This window comes from Mustela nivalis (genome assembly GCF_964662115.1).
Source record: "Mustela nivalis genome assembly, chromosome: 13".
NCBI lineage: Eukaryota > Metazoa > Chordata > Mammalia > Carnivora > Mustelidae > Mustela > Mustela nivalis.
In genome coordinates, this window is record NC_139032.1 from 57,263,189 (window position 1) to 57,289,276 (window position 26,088).

The 26,088-nt window shown below is 48.3% G+C and overlaps 1 protein-coding gene across 9 annotated transcripts; it reads right to left on the minus strand.

The window, feature by feature from the left end:
- Nucleotides 1-858: 858 nt before the first annotated feature.
- MYORG (myogenesis regulating glycosidase) lies at nt 859-26,032 on the minus strand. Of its 9 annotated transcripts, XM_082694607.1 has the most exons (8): nt 25,953-26,032; nt 25,464-25,577; nt 15,706-15,850; nt 13,099-13,211; nt 11,790-11,865; nt 11,345-11,579; nt 10,111-10,197; nt 9,496-9,658 (listed from the first exon to the last, which is right to left on the minus strand). In XM_082694607.1, the coding sequence occupies exons 3-8, from the start codon at nt 15,833-15,835 to the stop codon at nt 9,553-9,555; spliced, it is 747 nt and encodes a 248-aa protein (XP_082550733.1). In that variant the 5' UTR covers nt 15,836-15,850; nt 25,464-25,577; nt 25,953-26,032; the 3' UTR covers nt 9,496-9,552. The 9 variants fall into 9 exon arrangements, with proteins under 9 accessions (XP_082550736.1, XP_082550728.1, XP_082550733.1 ...); XM_082694610.1 differs by lacking the exons at nt 9,496-9,658; nt 25,464-25,577; nt 25,953-26,032 and adding exons at nt 859-4,664; nt 16,576-17,131; XM_082694604.1 differs by lacking the exon at nt 25,953-26,032 and having other exon boundaries at nt 25,464-25,925.
- Between the last annotated feature and the right edge of the window lie 56 nt (nt 26,033-26,088).

Here is a 26,088-nt window from a genome sequence, read left to right on the forward strand (position 1 = left end):
TGATTTCAGCTGAGGTCATGATCTTAGGGTTGTGGGATGGAGCCCCGCGTTGGGATCTGTGCTGGGCATGGAACTTGCTTAAGATTCTCTCTCTCTGGGTGCCTGGGTGGCTCAGTGGGTTAAAGCCGCTGCCTTCAGCTCAGGTCATGATCCCAGGGTCCTGGGATCGAGCCCCACATTGGGCTCTTTGCTCGGCGGGGAGCCTGCTTCTCCCTCTCTCTCTCTGCCTGCCTCTCTGCCTATCAAAAAAAAAAAAAAAAAAAAAGATTCTCTCTCTCCCTCCCCCTCTGCCCCTCCTCTTCTCTCTTTCTTTCTCTCTCTCCCTCAAAAAAAGAAAAAAAAAAAAGATAAAAATAAACATGCAGAAACCAAAGCTCAAGAGATTGGTTAAACTGGCTTCAGCTTGCACAGAAAGCTGGAGGGCCATTCAAGTAAGAGTTATTCTCTCCAGCCACTTAGGGAACCTCTCAAGGCCCAGCCTCGGTGTTCTGCCTCTCTAGTCACTTCACAGCCTATAGGCCGGTGCCAGAGCCCCAGGAGGTTCATTACTGAGTACTGATTGGTGGATGCTCTTGACAAAAAGGAGAAGGAAGCTAATTCATTTACTCACCGTCTCCTGGAGACCCAGGAATCCTGGCTCCTGACATCTCATCTTCAGACAGCTCTCCTCTTGCCTTTTTCCTGGACCACAATGTCCCTTGGGTCACAAACTTAGAGCTCAGCTGGGTGTTATATACCAAAGTTTGGGGAAAATTTGTCACAGGCAGGCTCAGAGGAAGCCAGTTGGGCGACGAGCTAGGGCCTGGAAAGATCCTTGTTATTTTTGTGCAAACCCCCTCAAGAAACAGCACAACAGGATAATAGCTACCTTTTATTGAGCACCTACTCGTGCCAGGCACTTTACATACATCAGTGCTTCTAATTCCCACAACAACCTGGGAGGTAGGCATTATCATCACCATTCTACATATGAGGAAACTGAGACTCAACAAGGTTAAGTGGCTTGCTTAAAATCACACAGCTTACAGATGAGAGTGGTAGAATTAGGAGTCAACATGGACTTCTGAAAGAGCCCCAGAACTTTCATTAGGCATGCTTCACATAAGGCAAAGAGATGGGGTGGAGGAGTGGGCAAGAGGATGCATTCTTTAGGAGTTAAGGGAAGCTGAGCCCTGCCCTGTTTCCCACCTCCCCACTTTGGCAAGCCATCTCTTCCTCAGACTCAGCTGCGAAGGCAGGAACAACTCACTTTGGCTGAGGCTGCTCTTCTTAGAAAGAGAAAATGGCTGAAATGAAAGAGCTTACCCTGTACGGGTATTTACAGGTGCTGACATGCTGTGGAGCTCCTGTGCGGAAGCACACCACCACCACCACAACAACAGTGCTCCCTTTTAGGCCACACTCCTGCCATGTATGCAGGGAGTGAAGCAGCTGAGAGATCTTGAAAGGGTTGTTTATTTCCTACTATAGTCCCAGGGACATTAACCAGGAGGGGGCCAGCTCAACAATCAAAACCTCCAATTTGCTCCCTGCCCCCTCTTTCCAGGCTTATCCGGCTTCAAAAGTGTTGTGTTTATTCCACAGATTCAGGAAAACATGGTGCCTGTCTGTTTGTCTCTCTCTCTCTCTCTCTCTCTCTCTCACACACACACACACACACACACACACACACACACACACACACAGTTTCTTGAGTTAAGGCACCATGTTTGGCCTGCATGGCCCTGCAAGTCTTCACCTGGTAGGCCATGGCCCTGGCCCAGGGCTGAGCCCATGTGTTTACATAGATGGGTTAAGTACAGTGTTAGGAGTCTCTTCACAAACAAGGGACAACAATGATGGCTCCGTGCTCTGCCCAGTCTTCCTGTCCTCTGGGATGGGACCGCCTTCCTCCTTGTCTGCTGCCCAGACGTCTCCATCCCATCTCCCTAGCTGGGATGGGACCAGGTCAGCCACACTTCAGGTCGCTGCTGGGAACTCTGGGCTTGGCTTCCAACATCAAGAACGTGTCCTTCTAAGTGTAGTAGGGGGCTATTTTGGGACTTTAAATGGGATCAGGTCCCCACCTCAGAAAGGCAAAGATAGCCATTCAGGCCAGGATGGAGGGTAAAGTTTCTTCTTGTGCTTTTAAAACACAATCATGTGTAACAGGAAGAGAGCTGATATTTTCCTTCTGGGTTCTCTTTCACCTCAGGAAATAGGTTTCTGCAAAATGGAGTGAGTGTGGAGGGAAAAACGTCTTTAGGATTGAGCCTTAGAATGGGAAGTTGCTTCAGCACCCCCTCCACCTGTCCCCCGGGGCTGGCTGGAGCACATTTCTGTCAGCACCTGCTTGGTGGATGGTGCAGAGGTGGGGACTTCCTGGGGATACACAGTGTGGTTGTGATGGAGGGCTAAAGGCCTGCATGAAGGCAGGGACTAGGGCTGTGGGGTTCCTAGGTCCTGGGCTGGGTCAGGATGCCCAGATGAAGTAGGCGACCTCGTCCAGGTCGACCGGGTAATCGGTGAGCAGCACTGGGGTTTTGTCAAAAAGCTCGCCCTTGTAGCTGCGCCACTTGCCTGCAGGCAGGTAGACGTCTCGCTCCTGCTTGCCCGGCTCCAGGACTGGCGCCACCAGCAGTGTGTCTCCGATAAGAAACTGCGAGTCGATGCGGTATGCCATCTCATCACCGGGCGCAATCCACCAGAGCGGACGCACGATGGGGTCTCCTGTGTCAGTGACCTCACCAGCCAGCTCCAGCAAGAGGGGCGCGACAAGCGAGGCCCTCAGGGCGGCAAACTTGTGTGCAATGGCCACCACTTCGGCATCATATTGCCAGGGTGGGACCGAGAATTGCATGGCGGGCATGAAGGCGGCCACCTCCAGCCAGCGCACGTAGAGCTCGCGCTCAGGCACCTCGCCACCACCGGCTGTGCGCTCAGACACTGCGTTGCCGCCCACCATATCAGGCAGGATGAACGGGTAGCCCAGCATGCTGACGGTGAGCACAGCAGGGATGAGCGAGCGCAGCCCCAGATCATAGCCCCACACAGAATCGCGGTCCACTAGGCGGAAGAAGCATGAGATGTTCTGTGACTGGTAGCCCACGCGGACCTCCGCCAGAGAGAAGAAGGGCAGTGCCATTTCGGTGTAGCGTCGGCTCCATACACTGGGGTCGGACAGCGGCCTGTAGGTGCTGAAGTCCCGCGGCAAATAGCTGACTTCGCCTGCGTCAAACTTGAAGGAGGCCACAGCATAGCGCGAGCGTAGCCGCCGCAGGTGCCCCTGGAACCAGTCTCGAGCCTCCGGGCGTGTGAAGTCGAGCACCGCGCCGATGCCATTCCACCAGCGCACAAGTGCGGGCAGCCGCCCGGTGGGTTCGCGCACAAACAGCTCGCGTTCCACTCCCTCACCAAAGCAGGAGGAGTTGTAGTTGACAAATGGGTGAACCCAGAGCGTGACACGAAAGCCGGCATCACGCAGACGGCGGAACATGTCGCTGGCATTGGGGAACTTGGCCTCATCGAAGTCGAAGTCTCCGTAGGCAGGTGTGTACATGTCGTCTATTTCCAAGTGGCTGCTGTTGAATCGGTGCTGGCGGATCTGCTGGGCGAAACGCTGCACTTTGTCCTGGTCCACCGCACGCCCGTACAGCACCCACGTGGACCAGATGGGGTCCCGGAAGGCCTCGGGGGCCGGCACTCTCGAGGGCTTGTTGAAATAGCGCCGCACCATGTATTTGTGGATGGAAGTGACGTCAGAGCCGACGCACACACGGTAGCTGAGCTCTGGCGCGGCAGGGCGGCCAGCAGGTGGCTTGTAGGGCGTGTTGTGGTAGCGTGCCTGCAGACGCAGCGAGCGCTCTGTGCTGTTCCAGCCCAGGTGGAAGGGCACTGAGTCGTTGACCTTAATGGCAGCTGCACGCGATGACAGCCAGTAGCGCTCGAGGATGCCTCCGAATGCGGCGTCAGAGGAATAGACATCGCTGGTGACGAAAGGCTGCGGCTCCTGCTGGCCCTCTAGGCGGATGGGCCAGTGCTGGGTCCTCATCTCAGCACCGCCGTACCAGTGAGCAGCTGCATCGCCCAGAAACATTGCGTGTTCCACCTCGCGCCCTGGCGCCGCCTCCTCCCAGCGCACGCGGTAGCACATGACTGTATCCTTGGGCCTCACAGTCTGGATGAAGAAGTGCAGGGGGCGCCCATCGGCCGTGCGAGAACAACCGAGGACTGCACCGTCGCGGCTGCAGGAGTCGAGGTCCAGCGCCCCTGAGCGGAAGGCCAGGCGGAAGACCTGCTCGCCCTTCTGGTTGCGGATTGAGAAGCCGCCTCGGTTGAGGTCCAGCAGTTCGGCACGCAGGCGCTCTGCTTTGCGTAGAGAGGCGCTGTAATAGCACCAGGCCACCACTGCAGCCAACACCAGCAGCAACCCTAGTACCGCGGAGCCTAGTAGTGGTTTCAGCTCTTTGGAGGGCTTGGGCTTGGCAGGCGAGAAGTTATCAGGCAAGAAGGTGTACATAGCTGTGGCTGCGATGGCCTTGGAGCTCTTATGGTCCACGTGGCTCCCAGGGCGGCGGCGGGGGTAGACGTGGCTCTTCTCCTGAGGGTTCTGGGGCATCAGTCCCCAGTTAGGGAAGGAGTGGGCAGTGGGACCACCTGACAAAGCACATCTGAACCTGGACTGCCTGATTCTGAAAGGGGAAGAGAGATGTAGAACTGAGGTTTCTCATTCCGTAGTATTTCCCTTTGCTGCATCAGAAAGAGGTGTATATTTTGGGAAGGTTATATTACTGGGATGTAAGGTCTGGGCATAAAGGCTTGACCCTTACCAGGACCATCTATTTGTGTCTAAACCACTCTTCCTGATGAGCATGGGCTTTTGCCAAAATTAGGACTCTGAATGGAGGGGGCAGATGGCATGCCTCCCCATTTTCCTGGTGGAGAAACAGCCCAGACAGGGTCAGGGAGCTGTCTAGGATCACAGAATTAGCCAGGTAGATCATGCCTGGGCCAGTTCAGGCTGAGGAGCAGGCAAGGGGTCTGGAGAAGGCAATGGTGGGAGAGGGCAGACAATCCAACCAGCTCTTTAAGATCTTTAACAGGGCAGTGGACTGGTTTTCCTGCCCCTGCAGGGGGAGAGGAGAAAGGAACGGGGAACATCTTAGGCATGGAATTTAATCTTTAGTCAAAAGCCAGATTAAATCTGGAGATTAGAGAAGATACCCAAAGCCAGATGTAGTCATGGGCCTGGTTTGGAGAGAGGCAGGGTTGGGTTTGTTCATTAGGGCTGGGGTAAAAAGTTTAGCATGGGGGCCATGGTGACTTCTTAGATCACTCTCTCTGCTCTCAAATTCCACCCTGTTCTCAGCAATTGATCACCAAGTCCATTTCTCTGCCAACCTTCCTGCTATTCTCTTGGCAACACATTTATTGGCTGGCTACCTCTTGGTTTTGTCTCCACTACACAGTCACTCTCCTCGCCCCTGCCCTACTTTGGGGCACTGTCATTTCTCCCATGTATCACTGCAGTACTTCCCCAATAGGCCTCCCTGCTTCCACCTTCTTTTGCCCCAGTGCCTTCTGCTCACAGCAACTATGGCAATCTTTTTAAAGCACTTATGAGGCAATATCTCTTCCTACTTTAGAGAGCTGCTCATGATCCCTAAGTTTAAGTTCAGAAGTATAAGCTTTGCAATTGAGGGTCAAGGCATGATGTGGTCTCATCTGCCTTTCTGATTCCATTTACGACCAGGCCTATCCTATGACCACCAAGCTTATTCTTTCCCTAACCTAATTCCTTCAGCCATCTGCTCTAGGAACTCTCACCTACCCACATTGAGCCAAGGTCTCTCCCCCACCTATCAGCTCTCCAAGGAGCGGATACCTGCTACTGCACACATAGACCCTCATATACTGTATGTTAAACATATGACTGCAAAAAAAATAAAAACCATAGATTTTGGGGGAGGAGGTGTGTGTCCTAATCTGCTGCCCAAGGCCACTGACCATATCTCAGGGCAGAGTTCAACAAAGAAATAGCACCAGCCAGGTATACACACAGATATACATGCTGCCAGCCAGGTAGCTGCCCATCTGTTCCAGCTGGGAGGAAGGAGAGAGGGAGACTGGCAAACAGTAATTAGCCTCCTCCCAGATGCCAGTGTCTGTCTCTAAGTCCTCAGCTACTTCAAAGAAGATGCCAGAACTCTCAGGGTTCTTACGTGCCCCACCTCTCCCATGAAGAGACTATCATCAAGAATGACAGGTGCAGTGTGCCTGGGTGGCTCAGCTGGTTAAGCGACCTGACCTTCGGCTCAGGTCATGATCCCAGGGTCTGGGGATTGAGTCCCACATTGGGCTCCCTGCTGAGCAGGGAGTCTGCTTCTCACTCTTCCCATCCTCTCCACTCATGATCTCTCTCGCGCCAATAAAGAAATAAAACATCTTAAAAGAAAAAAAGAATGACAGGTGCAGACCAGAATTTTGATCCCAGATGTCAATATACAGCTCACTACAATTTTGTCTCAGAGCTTCATTCTTTGTGCTCCTTCTCTCTAAATCTCTAAACTGGTCAGTTCCAGCTGGAACAGCTGTCTGGAACAGCCTCTTACTCCCTGCCTCTCATTCCTTCCATTCCTCTATTGCATCCCCATACCAGTGTACAGGTTAGAAACTAGGTTACAGGTTAGAAAAGGCCTCCTGCAGAATGCACACAAGCTTTTAGCTGATGCCCTCAAGCTAAGCAGAACCCAAAGAAGGCCTTAGGTGGCCCAGGCCAGACTTGCCATACATTTATATTCATTCATTCAGGACAAACAAGGCTCCATTCAGGGCACTGAGGGAATAAGGGAAAAGGGTCCATATCTGAAGAGGACAGAGAACACCTCATCCTCAAAACTTTCATGCTAAGTCAGCTCATCTCATGACATTGGGGGCATGGAGAGGCCACCAAGATGACCTCAAAAGCCATTTCCAGTAGGTTCTGAGAATCTTAATGTTCTAGGCTTCCAAGGTTTTTTGGTGAAGGACAGGGCCTCACAGTCCTGGGAACCCATTCCATGCAGGCCCTGTGTTGGTCTCCCTGTGCCACCACAGCATCCAACGCTAACAATAATACTGACCAAGAGGCATAGCTATAGTGCCTAGTCTACAGAGGAAGAAACTTGTCCAAACAGAAAAAGGAACCTGTTTGAAGTTCCTAGGTGGCAAGGTTGCCTAAATCCGAAATCCCAGCTTAACTCTCTGCAGCACAACTTTTAGGAGATGAGAGATACAGGTCTGACTGGCAGTCTGAATGCAGTAGAGGAAAGGAACTCTGTGGGTCCGAGGGTGGGACAGGCGCCCCATCAGGTGGATGTGTGCATAGTAAAGCCTATCTTCTCAAGGGCTGGTGCTGCTGCTTGCTCCAGAAAGTCTCCTTGGGGTGGGAAAAGGGCAATTTTAATGGCATCTCTACAGGGGCTGTGGAGGAGGAACTGTGATTCCCGTGTTAACAGCGCGAGAGACCCCTGTAATCTGCCGGCTCCGTCATCTGGCTAACCACAGGGTAATGCCGGCAGGTGGGGTCTGCCCTAGCCAAACCTTTTTCCCCACTTGACACTCAAGCTCAGTCTTGGCTGCCAGGCTCTAGCCCGATCTGAAGGGGAGGGCCCGGCCCGGCCTCAAAGCGGGGAGGTCCTGCCAAACTGAGTCGTTTGAAGAACATAATTCCAGGGAGGGGGGGAAATGTCAAAGGCAACTCGATCCAGCCCATCTTCCTGCCCTCCCCAAGACGGGATCGGAGGGATCAAGTGACTGCGCCTACAGCCTGGAATACTCCACCCCCACCCCAGCGCTACAGCTACAATGTCCGAAGGGACAGACTGAGGTCAAAGGGCCGGCGGCCCGCTGGGAACCGCGGCTTGAGGAGGGGCCAAGGTGTCCAGGCTCGTACCCCCTACTCATTCAGTAGGAGTGAAAGTTCAGGAAGTGTGTTTTCTCAGCAACCCCCCCAAGGTCCTCCCGCTGGGCTCACTCACGGCAGTGACCCCAGAAGTGGGGGCGAAGGGAGGCTCCCGAAGATTCCCTCCAAGCTAGCGGGAGTTCAGCAGCCACGGCGCTGCGCGGGGCGCTGCTTAGCGGCGGACAGCTGAGGCCCTCCTCGGGACCCGCCCTCTTGCTGTTCGGCCACTCCCCGGTCGTTCGGTCTCACTACGGGCCTTGGCGTCCAGCCCCGCCCCTGGCGCTCGAGCCCTTCTCCCACATTGTCACGCGGACTTGAGGTCCCACCCCCTCGCCCCCACCTTTCTCCCACTCTTCTGTGCCCATCTCGGAACCACTCTGACCCGCCACTAGCAGGGTTTCTCCTGGCTCCGCCCTCTGCCTTCAGGTCCGCCCTCGCTGGGCCATTGCTCACCGCATGCTGGCGGGGCTCTTTACTAGGTCTTCTGGGAAATGTAGTTCTGGAGAAAGGAGCAGTTGTAGAGTGTTGGGGTTCTCGCACCTCTAGGCTAAATTTGGGCTGTGTATGAGGAGCGAGGGAGCGTCAGGATAAAGGGGGCAGGGCTGGCTCTTGGATTCCTTTCCCTCCAGATTTGGGCAGGTGGAGGCCATCTTTGTATAATACTCTCATTAAGCTCTTTACGCGGAAAAAGTTTCCCACATGGAGAAAGTTCTCTCATATAGAAAGAGGGTGGCGGAGTTCTGGAAGAATCGCAGAGGCTCAGTACAGGGTGGATCCAATCAAGGACCCCACGGAAGCAGCCTAGTTCCACCAGCCAGAGGCCCAAGTTGTCGGTTCCCACCGGAACAGACCGGTAGAACCTGAGGTTGGGGACCTCGGTATTTTGCCGTGCCCCCTTTGGTCTCCCCCCGCAACGCACACCCGGTGGTGACACCGTTAGAAATGCCCATGCTGTAGGTTGGGGAACGTGCCCCGTCATACCCCTGCTCTGAGGACCAGCTGGGTGCAAAAATACTAAAGATCCCAGAGATTCCAGAACACCCCACCTCATTTCCGGAGGGACAGAGAAACCGCTTTGCTCTGTAATTTGAAATTTCTTAGTCATGAAACCCTCCAAAATTATGTTTTAGACTCTTGGGTAAGGGAGGGCAGCAAGGATGTCTGAACATAGGCTTTTTCAGGGCTGTCATGGAGACTCTGGGAGTAGAGATCAAGAACTTTGGGTACAGGGACAGGTATCTGCAGAATGGAAGACTGCGTCTCCCGAGATGAGGGGGGTGAGGGAACATCTAGGTTTGGGGGTTACTGAACAAATGTCAGCTGGAGGGCTCTCTTGGGGTGGCCCTGCACAGCTAGATTGACCCATTATTTTGGGTAGAGGGAGGCCATTAGCTATTGTTATGTGTCAAGAGGGCACTCAGGGTCACCCAAAGGAAGTACTGAGATGGTGGGAGCAAGAAGGGCTCAGGGCAGGATGACTAAGAAAATGCATCTCAGTTAAAGGTGCTTGGCAGGTGCCTGAGTGACTGGTTCCTCACTGCCAGATCCTCTGGGGTAAGGACACAGGAGGCAGCTTTTGGGGTGAAGAATTTATTTACTGCTGGGCCCCCTTGGCCCCGCCAGCCTGGGCTCTACCAGCAGTAGCAGTCAGGATAGGTTTCAGACACAAACTCAGGGTGGATGACATAGCTGTTTCTCTGGGGGCCACCGGTCTTCTTGAAGTGACTTGTGTCCCATCTGTAGGGAGAAATGGGTCAGCCCTTTTGGACCCTCATAGGTCTGATCCCAATTCTCAATTCTAACTGTATCCCAATATTTTGCCCCTAATATTTACCCCATGCTCCAACACTGACCTTCTGACCTCAGGTTGTACTGTTAAATTTCTGATTCCCAGTACCGGCTCCCTAGCATTAATTTCTTATCCTCTATTTTAACCCCTGAACCTAATGCCCTTATCTCTTGACTCTGAGCCCCACTGCCAACCTGTAACCCTTGAAGGCCAGAACCTCAGAGCCCTCTCATGAAGGGTCCTCCATTCCCTTGCCAGCTTTGATGACCCCCATGATACTAGCGCCCCCTGGTGGCATCTTCCGGTCAGTGCGTCGCAGCGGTCAGTTCCCCGCCCCCTCCCACCCCCAACTCGTCCCAGCGTTCCTCGCCGCGCCAAACGCCATTTGGGCCGAACTTACCTAAGGTTCGGACAAGGGTAGTATGACGGCGGGGGAGTTATAACAGCACATTGCATTCCGGGCCGGTGCTCGTAGGGCGATACACTCCTGGAGAAGGAAGTGGTGGGCCCGGAAAGGTAGGGCCTCAAAACCCATACTAAGACCCTGAGCGGTGATCTTCCCCTCGGGCCTCTTGGCCCTTCAAGACCCCATCGAAGCATCACCTCTGGGATGACACGTGAAAGTCACTATCCTCATTAGGCCTGGTTTGCGCTGCCCAGCTTGGGCTGTGGGAGTACACTGGATTCTGGGGGTGTCGGGTTCCAATCGTTGAAGTGCTGGGAGCACCCGGGTCCTTTCCATTGGAAGGAAATTATTCCAGCACTAAAGCCATTTCTAAGGCTCAGGCACTTTCTCATTCCCTCCTGCCCTTATAACAGATGAGACTCAGCCTCACACAATTAGACTTTTGCCTGGGGAAGGGCGGGGCAAATCTCGGTGGGTTAAGGGCAAGATCTAGGACCCCCTCCCCCGCTTTTCCTCCAGAAGCTTTCTAGACAACTTTGGAGTTCTCCCAGGTTCAGCCTGCCTTGATTGCCACCTAGTGCGGGAGGAGGGTTGCTCCGCAGTCTGGGTTGCAGCTGAGCTCTCAGGCCTGTTTCCTTAGCAGTAACAAACTAGGCTAACTTCAGAGGTGGTGTGGTGTTCTAAGGCCAGGACCCCTTTGGTAATACAGTTACCATTTCCTTGCTCACCTAACACCCGGCAAATGACCCTGCCCATGGATGGTGACCCAAGACCCAGGAATAGTGGCCGCTTTTATGAGGACACATTGGCACTCTAGAGGCTAGAACCTGCGTCTCTATGGCCGGGTGTCCAGGTGTAGTGAACAAGGTGTGGGAAGGGGATATGACAGACAAACCACCTTCGGGCCTCCAGAGCTGGGTTGACCTTGAACCCAGTTTGGAAGGGATAGGGCCGGGAACCTGGGGGCATTTTCATGCAGGTTCTCTGGTCTCAGTGGTCCGTTCAGGTCCTGGGGCCGGAGGGCGGGACAGGACAGGGCCTAGTAAGTGGATAGAGGTGGCGGGAGGCACGGTGGGGTCGACACAGAGGCAGAGCACAGCTGGAACTGGTGAGGGTTGGGGTGCGCACAGGTCGGGTAAAGCTGGACTTGCAGGTGGGCGGGGATTGGGGGGTATTATGGGCTTGCTGGCGAGCGGCGCCTGCCTAAGGCAGGAGCAGCCCTGCGAACCTTACAGTCGGCTCTTCTGTGCACAAAGGCCGGAAGCGGCGTTCCGCGCAGGGTGCTCCCGTGACGTAATAGTCCATCCCACGCAGACAGTAGTGGCGGCCAGAGCAAGGGCTTTCATAACCCTGGAAGGGCAGGCGGCCGGGCAGAGGGTCCACACACCCGCACCGGCGCGTGATCTGCGGCAGCGGCTGGTTCCGTGACAGCGAGTTCAACATGTTCACCACCACCTCGCGCTCTGCACCCACGGACCCAAGCCAGAAAGACCCAGATACAGAGTTACAGGAAAGGGAAGAGACAGAGTCAGAGATAGGAAGAGACGGAAACAAAAGCAGCGACAGATAGAGGAGACAGGGTTACACCCTCTATCTTCGGCCTCTGCCTCATTCCCCAGGTGTCATCCCACCGTCCCTCTGGTCTACCCCACTACAGCCCTGCCATCCGTTACCGTAGGCGTTGAGTCGTTCTGGCTTAGGAGGGCACGGTAAAGGCATTCCTCGAACAGCTGTCTCCATTCCGGCCTCCTGAAAATGCACACGTGCTATCTCAGACTGACCCAGAAGAGTTCCTCCTTTTGGGGATCCTCCTTGAACACCCAGACCAGTCCCAGGCCGTGTCTTCTCCCGCACTCCAGATGCTCCCCTACTCTCCCAGGCTCTGAGTGTTTTGGGTTGCCACCTGGCAACCAGTACTCCGCCTCCGGGGCGGCGGTGGGGGGATGGGGGGTGGGGGTGGGGGGGAATGGAGGATAGGAAGGGAAGGAAATGGAGCTATAGATGGATGGGGTTTGGACCCTAGGCCTTTGGCACGCTTGCCTCAGCGTTTGCCTTTGATTTTACCTCTCTTTGTCTACCTGACTCCGTAGTTTTGTCTTGGGAGTGTCCCTAACTGGGGAGAGGTAGTGTCAATATTATAATATTGCCTGCCCATCAGAATCACCAGCAGACTTGTGAAAAATCCTAATTCTCGAGAAGTTCTGATTCAAAAGGGTTCGGTCAAGGGGATCAGCCATCAGCTACAGTTAAGAACCTCTGGTCTGTCCTTCAGTCATCTCAAATTTCCTCTTCCCTCTCTGGCCTGGGCCTGCAGCTGGGCTCCTTCCTATCTCCTCGGAAGACTCTCCTGTATCTCCTGCACTGCCACTGGGTGGCCTTGTTCTCCCTTCTCTTGTCCTAAGATCACAAAGGAGGGAGACTCAACCTCTCATTAATCAGACCATGTTGGGAGGGGCCCCGTGGCAAGCTTCAGGAAGGCAGCCAGTCAGGGATGCACACTCGTCGTGTCCCCACAGAACCCAGCCACAGGTTGGGATCCAGGGGACCCAGGAGCTGTTCATACAGCTCCACTCCTGGGCTCCCCTGTCTCTTAGAAAATACAAACCCTAGTTTCACACTTGAGAAAGAGCCCTGGAGTGTTGTTGGTGGGAAAGGGATGAAGAACCAATGGTGAGAGATCAGTCACTGTGATTTGGAAGTGGAGGGAAATGTATGTTCCAGACCCCAGGCATCTGTGCTGGTCACAGTAGATACCTTTTTTTTTTTTTTTTAAGATTGTATTTTATTTATTTGACAGACAGAGATCACAAATAGGCAGAAAGGCAGGCAGAGAGAGAGAGAGAGAATGGAGGAAGCAGGCTCCCCACCAAGCAGAAAGCCCGACGTGGGGCTCGATCCCAGGACCCTGGGATCATGACCCAAGTCGAAGGCAGAGGCCTTAACCCACTGAGCCACCCAGGCGCCTCTGGTCACAGTAGATACCTTAGGTAGCCGGGGAAGGCATGTGGTATATTTGTTCCAGCCGGTGCAGTTGTAAGGTCCCATCCTCCATGTGTTATACCGGTCACCACATAGGTAGTATGGGGTCCATTTGTCTATTCGAACATGGGAATGAAAGCACAAGATATTGTTATTCCTCATTCTACCCCAGGATCTGTGTCTCCATAGATGTTTCTCCTCTGATCCCCAGCATAAAACTAGACTCTTACTAATATCCCTCAGGCCAGTCAAGCCCAGCCTTGGCCCAGATTTACACACTGAGATGCAGCCCATTTCTCACCTAGGGCAAGTTTCTGAGTAGGGTCTGAATCCTTTGAGATGATCACTTTGCATCCTGGCATCAACCTCTCTGAATTAGCCAACCCTAAAATGGATTCTCTTCCTATTTCCTCCCTCTTATTTTCCACATCCAGGTTCCAAAGTTTGCTTATTCTGCCTCCTTAAAACCACTTGAATCTATCCTCTCTTCTAGTCACCCCTGTATCTCTGTGGTGCCATAACAAGAAGACAATAACATATGTCGTAGTTAATAAAATGGGCTTCACAGACATTTGGTGTTCAAATCTCAGCTCTGCCAAATAGCTCTGTATGACCTTGTCTGAATGAATTGATTTCACTGTGTCTCTGCCTCCTCAGTTTTAAAATGGGAGTAATAGTATTATTTACCTCATAGGACTGTTGTGAGATTTAAATGAGTTCATACATGTAAAACACTTAGAACAATGCCTGGCACGTAGAAAACCATTATTACTATGGGCCTACTAACTTCCCTACCTCCTTTTGAAATTCTACAATTTAATCTCTACACAGATTTTCACAAATGAAAATCTGATCAAGACATCTCCTTACTTAAAATCCTCCAAAGCCCTACCCATCCAGTTGTATAAGTCTTTCCTGAAGACCCTCCATGATCTACTACCCTAACAGTCTGAAAGAACACACATGCAAGACACTAGGAAAGGAGGTCTAAGAGCCCTAGAGGAAGAGCAGGTGTGTGCATGTGTGGGGCAGGGTGTTGAGATTTGGAGTTCTGTATTGGTGAGTTGGACATATTAAGTATTAGGTGTTTGAGGACATTCAGGTAAAGTTGACTATAACTCAGATGGAGAGTGGAATTCTAGGAAGAAGTCAAGGGTAGAAATAAAGACTTAGAGTTGTCAGTTAAGACACTGGTTAGATAAAATGGTCTCAGAAGAGGAATAAGGAGAGAAGAGAGCTCAGATTAGCACCCTGAGGAACCCTGCATTTCCAGAATGGGGGGAGAAGAAATCCAGGGAATGGAGGTATCAGAGAAGTTGAAGAAGGAAGGAGTATCAAGAAGTAGAGGGCACTTGAGTGGATCAGATAGTTAAGCGTCTGCCTTTAGCTCAGGTCATGATCCTGGAATCCCAGAATCGAGTCCCGCACTGGGTTCCCTGCTCAGTGGGGAGTCTGCTCCTCCCTCTGCCCTTCACCCCTCTGTTGCTCTTTCTGTCTTCCAAACAAACAAACAAACAAATAAAATCTTTAAAAAAAGAAGTAGAGTGGGGCGCCTGGGTGGCTCAGTGGGTTAAGCCGCTGCCTTCGGCTCGGGTCATGATCTCAGGGTCCTGGGATCGAGTCCCGCATCGGGCTCTCTGCTCAGTGGGGAGCCTGCTTTCCTCTCTCTCTCTCTCTGCCTGCCTCTCCATCTACTTGTGATTTCTGTCAAATGAATAAATAAAATCTTTAAAAAAAAAAAAAAAGTAGAGTGGTCAGAGAGTGAAATTCATAATGTAAGGCTCATAAGGCTCATAAGACTCATGGATATGGTAATTAGAACTACACAAGAGCAGTTTTAATGTTTGAATGTAGGAGATGAAGACTCCCAATTTCAATTGGATAAGTATTTATCATCATTTGATTCAATAAACACTTATGAGGCCTGGTTATACTAGATGGAGGGGCACAGCTATAAATAAGAAACAACTCTGCTCTTTCGGAATGTACAGTGAGACATCACAAACACCTAACCAAATGGGAAAGATAATTTCTCATAAGGTGTAACAAGGAGTGAGGATGTAGAGACAGTGATATAGACGATGTTTCTAAGAATCTTGGCTGTGAAGGGGAGGAACAAGAGAGAATTTTTAGGCAGGAAGGGGTTAGAAAAGGCTCCCAGGTCAAGGGGAAGGAGGTGAGGTGGGCAGAGAGATGTAGGAGAGATGGAGAAACTGGTGAAACAGGGTCACTAAGAAGATGGGAAAAGATGGCCCTGGAATATACCTGGAGGAATTTGTTTGGAAGAGGTTAATACTCCCTCCATCTCTCTAGGGACAGGAACCAAGCCTCTTCCAGTTCTTTGGCACAAATAGGGAATTCCCCAAAGGGAGGGCCTAGATCTCCTCTTCCAGGGTCAGGGTTAGGGTCAGATCAGATGGTTGGGAGTCAAGCTGGAGTGGAGGTGACTGGAGAAGCCCAAATTATGGATGGGGATAAAGTTGATATGGGATCAGGGTGGAGGTCAGGATTCAAGTTGGGATCAAGTTAAGGGTCATTGTTGAAGTCCCTGAGTAGGGTCATTATTACGTAGTAGGGTCATTATTACGTAGGTAAGGAGAGAGGTCCTACCTTCCTCTTGACAGAGCCAGTATTTTTCAGGAAAGTAGGGGTGGCCTGATATAGAACCCTTATAGCTGTAGTCCTGCACGGCACATTTGACCATCTTCTGCAGGGCTTCAGGATCCACGTGGCGCTGCATGGTCTGAGTCAGGCCCTGGGCAAGGGGAGAGGAGAGGAAATGACTAGGTGCCTAAAGACCCCATGTCCCGCTGGACCCAGATCCAGCGCCTATTGAGAAAGCCCAGTTGGGTGTCTTCCCTATGCCAGAGGTATCCCCATGCCAGTCTTGGCCCCCTCTGCATAGTTCTTTGTTTGAATCACACTTTCTTCCTTTCTTTCTATCTAAGGCTAGGGCTTGGAGACAGGAATTTGTCCTGAGTGCTTTTCTGATGTTCTCATTTCTGTCCTTTCCTTGACTGGGACCTCTTTAAGGACAGAGCTGGATGTTCCTGTTTTCTTGCAGACTGTGCTATCTGGGAGCAGAGCCTGGGTCTCCCCAAACAGACCAACAAGCCCCTGGTATAACCTGGAGCCTCAGGAAAGGCTGGCTGCCTGGGAGCCAGCTACCTGATGCAGGTGTTTTGGGAGGGAGTGCTTTCTGGGAATTTGGCACCTTGAAGGAGATGAACGATGTGGCCGGAGGGAAACCTAATTTTAAATCTGACTCCAACCTCACCCTGACTCTACTGTGGCTCTGATCTTGACACCAATATCACCCTTGACCCTGACACTCACTTTGCCCTGGTGCTTATCCTACCCTGACCTTTTTCCTAATCTTGGTTCAGGCCCTGGTTTCCTCTGCTTCTTGGAGATTACCTTGTCTTATTTCCTTCAATCTCTTTTTGAGCTAGATCTGCGGAATTCCTGATTAAGACCTACCTCTGGAGCTCCCTTGTCCCTCAGCTGAGGGAAGAATGTCTCATTGTAAACCAATAGATCTCTGCACGCAGCTGATTTGAATATATAATGCTGCCATATAACGCACCAATATATAATGCTACCCCAATTCTGGGTCACAGGGGTGGGACACCCAGCAAAGTCAGAGACTAGAAAGGACTTCCTCATAGTGGGCAGCAAGGAGCTGGGATCATGACACTGCTGCCCACATTTCCCCCTTATGAGCTGAAGAGCAAAGGCTTCTCCTGGCCAAGATGAGACCTGGTACCCCTACAGCCCTCAAAGCGCCCCCCCCGAAGGGTTTCTTGGATCTCTGTGCCCAGCTGAGGTTTTGTTTTGTGGGCAGATCCTGCACAGTTATATTCCATATGGGGGAAAGAGCCACATGACTTGGCATTCCCTTGACCTTTACACACAGACACACACATCTCCAGTCATTTAGGAGAACTCATAGATGTCATCAATTTTCCCCTTAGAAGCTTTCCTCACATGTCTCTATCTTTGATTGTCTGCTCATGGTTTATGAGTCAGAAACTAAAAAAGCTTATTGGAGGGTGCCTGGGTGGCTCAGTCGGTTAAAACCTCTGCCTTCGGCTTGGGTCATGATCCCAGGGTTCTGGGATCGAGCTCTGCATTGGGCTCTCTGTTCAGCAGGGAGCCTGATTCCTCCTCTCTCTCTGCCTGCCTCTCTGCCTACTTGTGATTTCTGTCTGTCAAATAAATAAATAAAATCTTTTTTTAAAAAAAAAAAAAGCTTATTGGAGGCTTTGAGGTGTGGGTGGGTTTTGTCAACCAGGAGCATCATTGTAGGGTGGTCTGGCAAACTATTTTTGTTAAATTCTGTCAGTTATCTCTAGGTCTTCCCTCTTGAGCTGATCAGATCCTTCAGAAGAGACTTTCAGTCTTTGGCCTACAGGTAGTGGCCTGGCTGCCAGTGTTCTGAGAATCTAGTGGAGAAGAGGGGTGGGGGGGGTTGGCATTCAGTATGTGGAGGTTCACTTGTTTTCACTATGGTACCCTGCCCTCAGATGGGCCTGATAGCCCCAGTCCTGAGATCCTCACCAAAAAATTAGCCTTCTGATTTTTGCAGAGATGGGGCAAGCAGTCACTCCACAGCATGGAATAGAAGAGGGAATTAGTGGGTTTAACTGCTTTTAAAATATATATATTATTTATTTGAGAGAGAGACAGAGAGAGAGAGCGTGCCCATGAGCAGGAGGGTGGGGATGGAAATGGGAGGGGGGAGCAGGGAGCAGAGGGAGAGCCAGACAGACTCCTCTCTGAGCAGGGTGTTGGATGGGGGGCTTGATGCAATGTGCGGCTCAGTTGAGGGGCTGGATCCCAGGACCCCAAGATCATGACGTGACCTGAAGGCAGTTGCTTACCAACTGAGCCACCCAGGCACCCCGGTTTAATTGGTTCTTAAACAGCTTTCAAATCATCCTTATTTTATTTTATTTATTTATTTATTTATTTATTTTTTAAAGATTTTATTTATTTATTTGACAGACAGAGATCACAAGTAGGCAGAGAGGCAGGCAGAGAGAGAGAGAGAGAGGGAAGCAGGCTTCCCGCGGAGCAGGGAGCCCGATGCAGGGCTCGATCCCAGGACCCTGAGATCATGACCTGAGCCGAAGGCAGCAGCCCAAACCACTGAGCCACCCAGGCGCCCCAAATCATCCTTATTTTAGCTGTGGTCCTCTCCTATCTTCAGTTCCAGAGAAGTCCAGTATTACCAATTCCTGAGCCTTTATGAAAATTCTGCAATTTTAAGTTGAATCATGTCCTGTGTTTCCCACTGCTGGCTTTGGATTCAGCTTTCTACTTAATTGATTGTACTACTTAGTTGATTGTACTTTCTAGCTTCTGAAATTTTGTGGCCATTGTCCTTTCTTTCTGACTAGTCTTGTGAGTTTGTGTCAAATATCCATTTACAGGAGTTTTAGAGGGTTTCAGGAGAGAGTCCAAATACATATGTTCAATTTCAACCTGGAAAATTATAGTTATATTCTTTATACTAATCCTTTGTCAATTACATGTTGCAAATACCTTCTCTCAGTTTGTGGCTTGTATCTTCATTTCCTTTATAGTGTCTTTTGATGAAAAGAACTTCTTAATTTTAACATATGTGAATTTATTAATCTTTTCTTTTATGTAATACTTTTGTGACTTGTTTAATAAATACAATCATAGTCTCAGATAATAATGTCCTATATTTTCTTCTAAAAGGAAATAGTTTTATTTTCCATAGTTAAATCTTTAATCTATCAGGAGTTGCCATTGGTGTGAGTTAGGGATCAGTTTTCTTTTTATCGATCTGGATAACCAACTGTCCCATTGAATAGTCTATCACCCCCTGCACCCTTCCCCTGCCCCCCGCACCAATATATAATGCTACCCCAATTCTGATGTATCTTTTCCCATAGCTTTACTTTCAATCATCTTTGTTGTATATTGTTCCATGTATATATGGCCCCATATCTGGTCTGTTTCATTCTCTATTAATCAGTTTGGCTATTCCTATAGTAATACTATATTTTATAAATGTTAGTCACCCTTCCTACATGCATGTTATACATGTTTATTTTATTTTTTTAAAATTTTATTTATTTATTTGATAGAGAGATCACAAGTAGGCAGAGAGGCAGGCAGAGAGAGGTGGGGGAAGCAGGTTCCCTGCTGAGCAGAGAGCCTGTTGTGGGGCTCGATCCTAGGACCCTGGGATCATGACCTGGGCCGAAGGCAGAGGCTTAACCCACTGAGCCACCCAGGTGCCCCTATACCTGTTTATTTTTTAAGCAAAATTTTATATTATCCATATACTTTTATACACATTATTATATTCCTACTGATCTTTTTGTTGACAGAATCATATAGAGGTTTGTGTGTGTGTGTGTATATGCATTTGTTTTTTTAAATTATGCTTCCCGGGGCACCTGTCACCTCATTTGGAAGAGCATGTGGCTCTTGATCTTGGGGTCATGAGTTTGAGCCCCATATTTGGTGTAGAGAGTACTTAAAATGAATAAATAAATTAAAACTTAAAAATAATTATGTTTCCTAAATATTTACTGTTGAGGTAAAGAAACGTGATTGGCTTTTATCTTATATTCACCCAACTTTCTAAATTCTTATTCTAATACTTTGTAGATGCTATGTACACAACTGTATTATCTGTGATAGTAAGTTCTTTGTATTCCTTTCTTACCCTTTTATCTTACATAATATTGTTTTCCAAAATACAACTTATCTGATATTTTTTTCTAAATTTTGGCACTTTTCTTAATTTAACAAATGAAAAATCACAAGTATTTTCCATTGACATTGGTTGTTTAAATTTACCAATTTCCCACATTTACCAATTTCTTAGCTCACCATTCCTTCTTGCATCTCAGATTTTCCTTTTGTGATCAAAAGGAAAATCTTCCTTCTCCCCAGAGTAGATCCTTTAGAAGTTCCTTTATTATAGGTCTGATGGTAGTGAACATTTCTATTTTGTTTGCCTGTAAAGACTTTATCTTTCTTTTGTTCTTGAAAGAAAGACACTTTGGGTGCCCGGGTGGCTCAGTCAGTTGAGTGCCTTCAGCTCAGGTTGTGATCTGGAAGTCCTGGGATCCAGCCCTGCTTCAGGCTCCCTGCTCAGTGGGGAGTCTGCTTCTCCCTCTCCCTCTGCCCCTTCTCCCTGCTCTTGCTCTCTCTCAAGTAAATAAGATCTTTAAAAAATAAAGAAAGGAAGGAAGACCCTTTGAAAATGATTCTTCTCTGCCTGTTTTTAAGGTTATCTCTTAAGCTGGTGTTGGGCAGTTCCACTGTGAGTTACTTACATGTGAAATTCCTATTTATTCTTATCTGTGGATTCATTTCTTTTATTAGTTCTGGAAAATTTGGTGCCTTTTTATCTTCAGATATTGCCTGTTCTTTCTGCTTTTTCCTTCTGGGACCCTGAATAGATGTGTAGGAGACCGTCTCCTTCTGTCTTTCATATTGCTTAATGTTTCTTTCATATTTTTTAACCACTTGGTCTCTGTGCTGCATTCTGGGAAATGTCTTTTGCTCTTTCATTTCACTAATGCTCTTTTTTTTTTAGTTTTTATTTTAATTCCAGTTAGTTAACATAGAGTGTTATTAGTTTCAGGTGTACAATATAGTGATTCAACACTTCCATACATCACCCAATGCTCGTCACTAGTGCCCTCCTAATCCCCATCACCTATTTCACCCATCCCTCCCACCCACCTCCCTTCCAATAACCATCTGTTTATTCTCTACATTTAAGAATCTGTTTCTTGATTTGTTTCTCTCTTTCTCCCTTTTTGTTTTAAGATTTATTTATTTATTTGAGGGAGAGAGAGAACATGAGCAGGAGGGAAGGGCAGAGAGAGAAGGAGAAACAGATTTCACTGCTGAGCAGGGAGCCTGACATGGGGCTCAATCCTAGGACTCTGGGATCATGACCTTAGTCAAAGGCACTTAACCAATTGAGCCACCCAGGTGCTTCTTGTGTCTCTTTTTCCCTTTGCTTTTTTGTTTCTTATATTTCATATGTGTGAAATCATATGGCGTTTGTCTTTCTCTGGCTTGTTTCATTTAGCATTATACTCTCTTGCTCCGTCCTTGTTGTTGCAAATAGCAAGATTTCATTCTTTTATGGCTGAATAATATTCCATTGTATACATACACACCTCACCTTCTTTATTCTTTCATCTGTCAATGGACACTTGGGCTGCTCCCATATCTTGGCTACTGTAAATAATGCTGCTATGAACATAGGGGTTCATGTATCCCTTTGAATTAGGGTTTTTGTGTTCTTTGGGTAAGTACCTAGTAGTGTGATTGCTGGATTGTGGGGTAGTTCTATATTTAACTTTTTGAGGAAACTCCATACTGTTTTCCAGAGTGGCTGTACCAGTTTGCATTCCCACCAACGGTGTAAGAGGGTTCCCCTTTCTCCATATCCACACCAACACCTGTTGTTTCTTGTGTTGCTGATTTTAGTCATTCTGACAGGTGTGAGGTGATAGCTCTTTGTAGTTTTATTTGCATTTCCCTAATGGCAAGTGATGATGAACACCTTTTCATGTGTCTGTTGACCATCTTTATATCTTCTTTGGAGAAATATCTGTTTATATCTTCTGCCCATTTTATTTATTTGAGAAAGAGAGAGAAAGAGCATTGGGGGAGGCAGAGGGAGAGAGAATCTTAAGCAGACTCCCCCTGCCCCCACAGCACACAGCCTGATGCAGAGCTTGGCCTCATGACCCTGATATCGTGACCTGAGCCAAAATCAAGAGTCAGACACTTAAGTGATTGAGCAACCCAGTTGTCCCTCTTCTATCCATTTTTAAAGTTGGATTATTTGTTTTTTGGGGTGGTTGAGTTTTATATGTTCTTTATATATTTTGAATACTAACCCTTTATTGAATATATCATTTGCAAATATCTTCTATCATTCCCTATGTTGCCTTTTAGCTTTGTTAGTTGTTCCCTTTGCTGTGCAGAAACTTTTTACTTTGATATAGACTAATAGTTTACTTTTGATTTTGTTTCCCTTGCCTCAGGAAACATATCTAGAAAAAAGTAGCTTCCGCCAATGCCGAAGAGGTTAACAATATTTGTTCTTCCAATCCATGAGCAAGGAATGTCATTCCATTTCTTTATGTCATCTCACTGACACTCTTAAACTGTGTCTAATCTGCCCTTTGACCCATCTACTGAGATATTGGTTTTTTTTTTTTTTTAAGATTTTATTTATTTATTTGTAAGGGAGAGAGAACAAGCGAGCACAGGCAGACAAAGAGGCACGCAGAGGCAGAAGGAGAAGCAGGCTCCCCGCCGAGCAAGGAGCCCAATGCGGGACTCGATCCCAGGACCCTGGGATCATGACCTGAGCCGAAGGCAGCTGCTTAACCAACTGAGCCACCCAGGTGTCCCGAGATATTGGTTTTAACACATATATTTTTTATTCCTAAAATTTCTATTCTTTTTTTTTTTTTTTTTTACATTTGTCTGGTCTTTAAATATAATCACTAGTTGTTTGCTCATTTTGATAATTTCATTTTATTTTTAAAAATCATAGTAATTATTTTGTATTCTTTAACTGTTAACTCTAATATCTGAAGTCCTTAGAGATTTTAGTCTGCTATTCCTGCTGACTGTCATATGGTGGTTTGTTTCCCTGTATCTCTTATTGCGAACTCAGATTTGATTGGCCTTACTCTGAAGCATACTTGGAAACCTACATTAAGGGTATTTTCTACTACAGAGGATACACATTCATCGTGTGTGTGTGTGTGTGTGTGTGTGTGTGGTGGGGGCAGGGAGCCAGAGCACTAAACTTTTTGGGTTATTTTCAAGTGTAAGAATTAGTTTCTTCACCTCATTTAAGGCTTAAACTCCTGCTTGTAGTGCTGATATTGGCATTCATTCTCAGGGCATCCTAAGTATACTTACCATGCACCTCCATGAGAGTCCAGAAAAAAAATTTAATTTTTATGCAAGACCTAGTTGTTTTCAAGCAGGAGGGCACTTGAGAATTTCTAGATCAGCATACTGTCAGAAGCAGAAGCCTTTACTTCATTCTTAATCCCACTGCTGTCTGGCTTTCACTCCTTTCGACTCACCGAACCTGTCTGGCCAGATTGCTAAGGGTTACTACATCCAAGAGATCAAGGTCTGTGTTGACATTTGACACTGACCTTTGTCTAAAATGCGGTCTTTGTTGGTTTCTCTTTGATTTTTCTCCTATCACCCTGTCTCCTCTTGTGGCTCTTCCTTTACTTACCTCTTAAATAATCTGTATTCTCCAAAGTCCATCCTTGACCTCTTTCTTGTTTTTTCTTGGCAATTTCATACATTCCTACGACTTTAGCTACCGCCTATATGTTGATGATTTCAAAATCTGTATCCGTAGCCCAGCCCTTTTCCCTTTGGTTCAGATAAGTATATTCAACCACCTACCAGATATCTCCTGTTCATCCTTGAATATTTTTGTCCCAAAAGGAACTCCAAATATTTTTCTAATCTGCAATTCCAAATCTCAGAACTACTGTTCCTCTAGTTGCCAGAGCCCTAAACCCAGGAGTCATCCTAATCTGTCCTCTCTTTATACCTAGATGGTGACCGAGATCTATCTCTTCAAGATCTATCTACTTCTTAAAATTCCCTCCTATTGAATGTCAAAAAACATCCAGGCACTCTCATATTTTTCTGGTGGGCATGTAAATTATTATAACTCTTTTTATAGCAGTTTGAAGTGTGTGTCAAAAGTCTTCAAAGTGTGCATATCCTTTCTCCCAATACTTTCATGTCTAGTAGTTTGTCCTAAGGAGATAGTTGATGTCTACGGATATACACAAATGATTACACTAGCAATATTTTGTAAAGAATCTAAATTTCCAATAAGATTCCTTAAACATATTTTGGTACATTCATAAAATAAGATACCATAGTCATTAAAAGGACAGTATAGAGTATTTTTCCACAAAAAATGTACCCGATATGTGGTTATATGCAAAGAGTAAGATTCAAAGTGTTAGTAGACAATGTGATGCCATTTTCATAAAAAATGTTTGCTTCCTAAAAAGGCATATACTAATAAATTAACAATGGATAATTTGGGTAGTGAGATCATAGGACTTTTTCCTTTGTGCTTCTCTGGATTATCTGAGCTATTATCTCAGATATCAGTTATCTGAAATTATTCTGCATTGAGCATCTATTTATTTTATAATTATAACCATTATTTAAAAGATTCTCTCCTAGTCAAAAGATTCCCTTTTCACTGCCACAGTCTCTCCTTATCTATCACCTACACCCTTCTCCCTTATCCTTCACCACCTCACAGGCTTCCTGCCCTGAGCCCCAGCCCCTCCAGTCTCCTGCCAACTGTGGCTCCTCTCACCATTGGGCCAGTATCTCCCTCTGCTCCAGTTCTTAATTCCTGGAGGATCTCTGTCCCTAGGCTGCCCTTTCCCCTGACTCTTCTCTGTTGGAAGCCTCCTCCCTCAGGATCTCTTAGTAGACCTGCCCTTCGAGAACCAGGAACGCTCTCTCTTTTCCAGCTCTTGTACTGGTACATCCACTGGGCGACCCTATTTTGTTCACTTGTCTGAGAGCTCTTCACAGGCATGGCCTGGCCTTTCTTTTTGTATCTGCATTGTGCCTGGCACGTGTAGATACTCACCATTTGCTGGACGGTACACACAGATAAATTCCGTTAGGCAGAGTCACAAGTAGACTCACAGATCTTGTCTCCATTTTGTGAAAGCTGCACAGACCCCTTGGTCACTCACCTTTAAGTACAGACATATAGACACAAGGAGACTGTGATATATATGCATGTAAACATCCCTGTAGCACCTTCTCTGTCATATCCCACAGGCAGCCTCAGGGCCTTTGCATTTTCTGGTCACTCTGCCTGGAACCCTATTCTGTCAGCTCTTCACAGGGCTAGTTCTCTCATATCTTTCTGATCTCTGCTTGATGTCACTGTAAGAGAGAGGTCTTCTGTGGCCTTCCTATTTAAATAGCTCTGCCTGGTTAGTTTCCATTTCCATTACTCTGTTTATTTCCTATACAGCATTTTGGATAATTTATAAAACTTGTTTATTTCTTGGTAATTATCTGTCTCTTTCCACCACCTGCCCTGGTGGAGTAGGAGGGCACCATGAGGACAGAATATTGTACTATTTTATATATTATAAATTTCATGCCTAGGCAAATGAATAAATACATGCATTGTGTGCATATGTGCACACACACACACACACAGATACAAATAATTACAAACACATAACAACAACCACACACTACCATCATTCAGATACACATGACCATACCCTGGCCTACCCACCCTCCCAGTCTCTACTTACCGGTGTCACAAACTTGTTGGCTTCCCAGGCCCACAGGGGTGGGTCTTTATAGACCTCCTTGATAGAGGTAGGAGCCCTGTAGGAGTCACTGTAGGTGCTGATGGGGGTCTTGGTCTTGCGGGAGAAGAGGAACATAGTGAGGTCTAGGAGATGCTGTGGAGGTCTTTACCTACCAAGGGCTCTGTGAGACATCAGTGACAACCCTCACTGCCAGAAAGCCTACACCTCCAGCCTGGCAGGTGTCCCTTAGCTGCTGTGACCCCCTCCTATAGAGGATCTCTCAGTTGCCCTCCCTCACAAACTTCCAGCTCCTACCCCACCCTGTTTCCCCCTCTAGGATGGGCACCACCCATTATGATATCACCTGACTCAGCCCCATCCCTGGGGAGGTGAGAAGACCCAATTCCCTCCCTACCCCCAGCCTCTTCCTGCCTCAAGCCTCTCAAAAGATTCCAATTTCCAAGAGTGCAGAGGGTCCCTGGAGATCACCTAGGCCAAACTCCTCGCTTTGATGAAGAGAAATGGAGGTTCTGAGGCATCAAGTGACTTGTTCAGGGTCAGTGGCAGGCCTGGCCTGGGAACCCATGAGTGGAAGCAGAGTGAAATATGTATACAGAGAATCAGT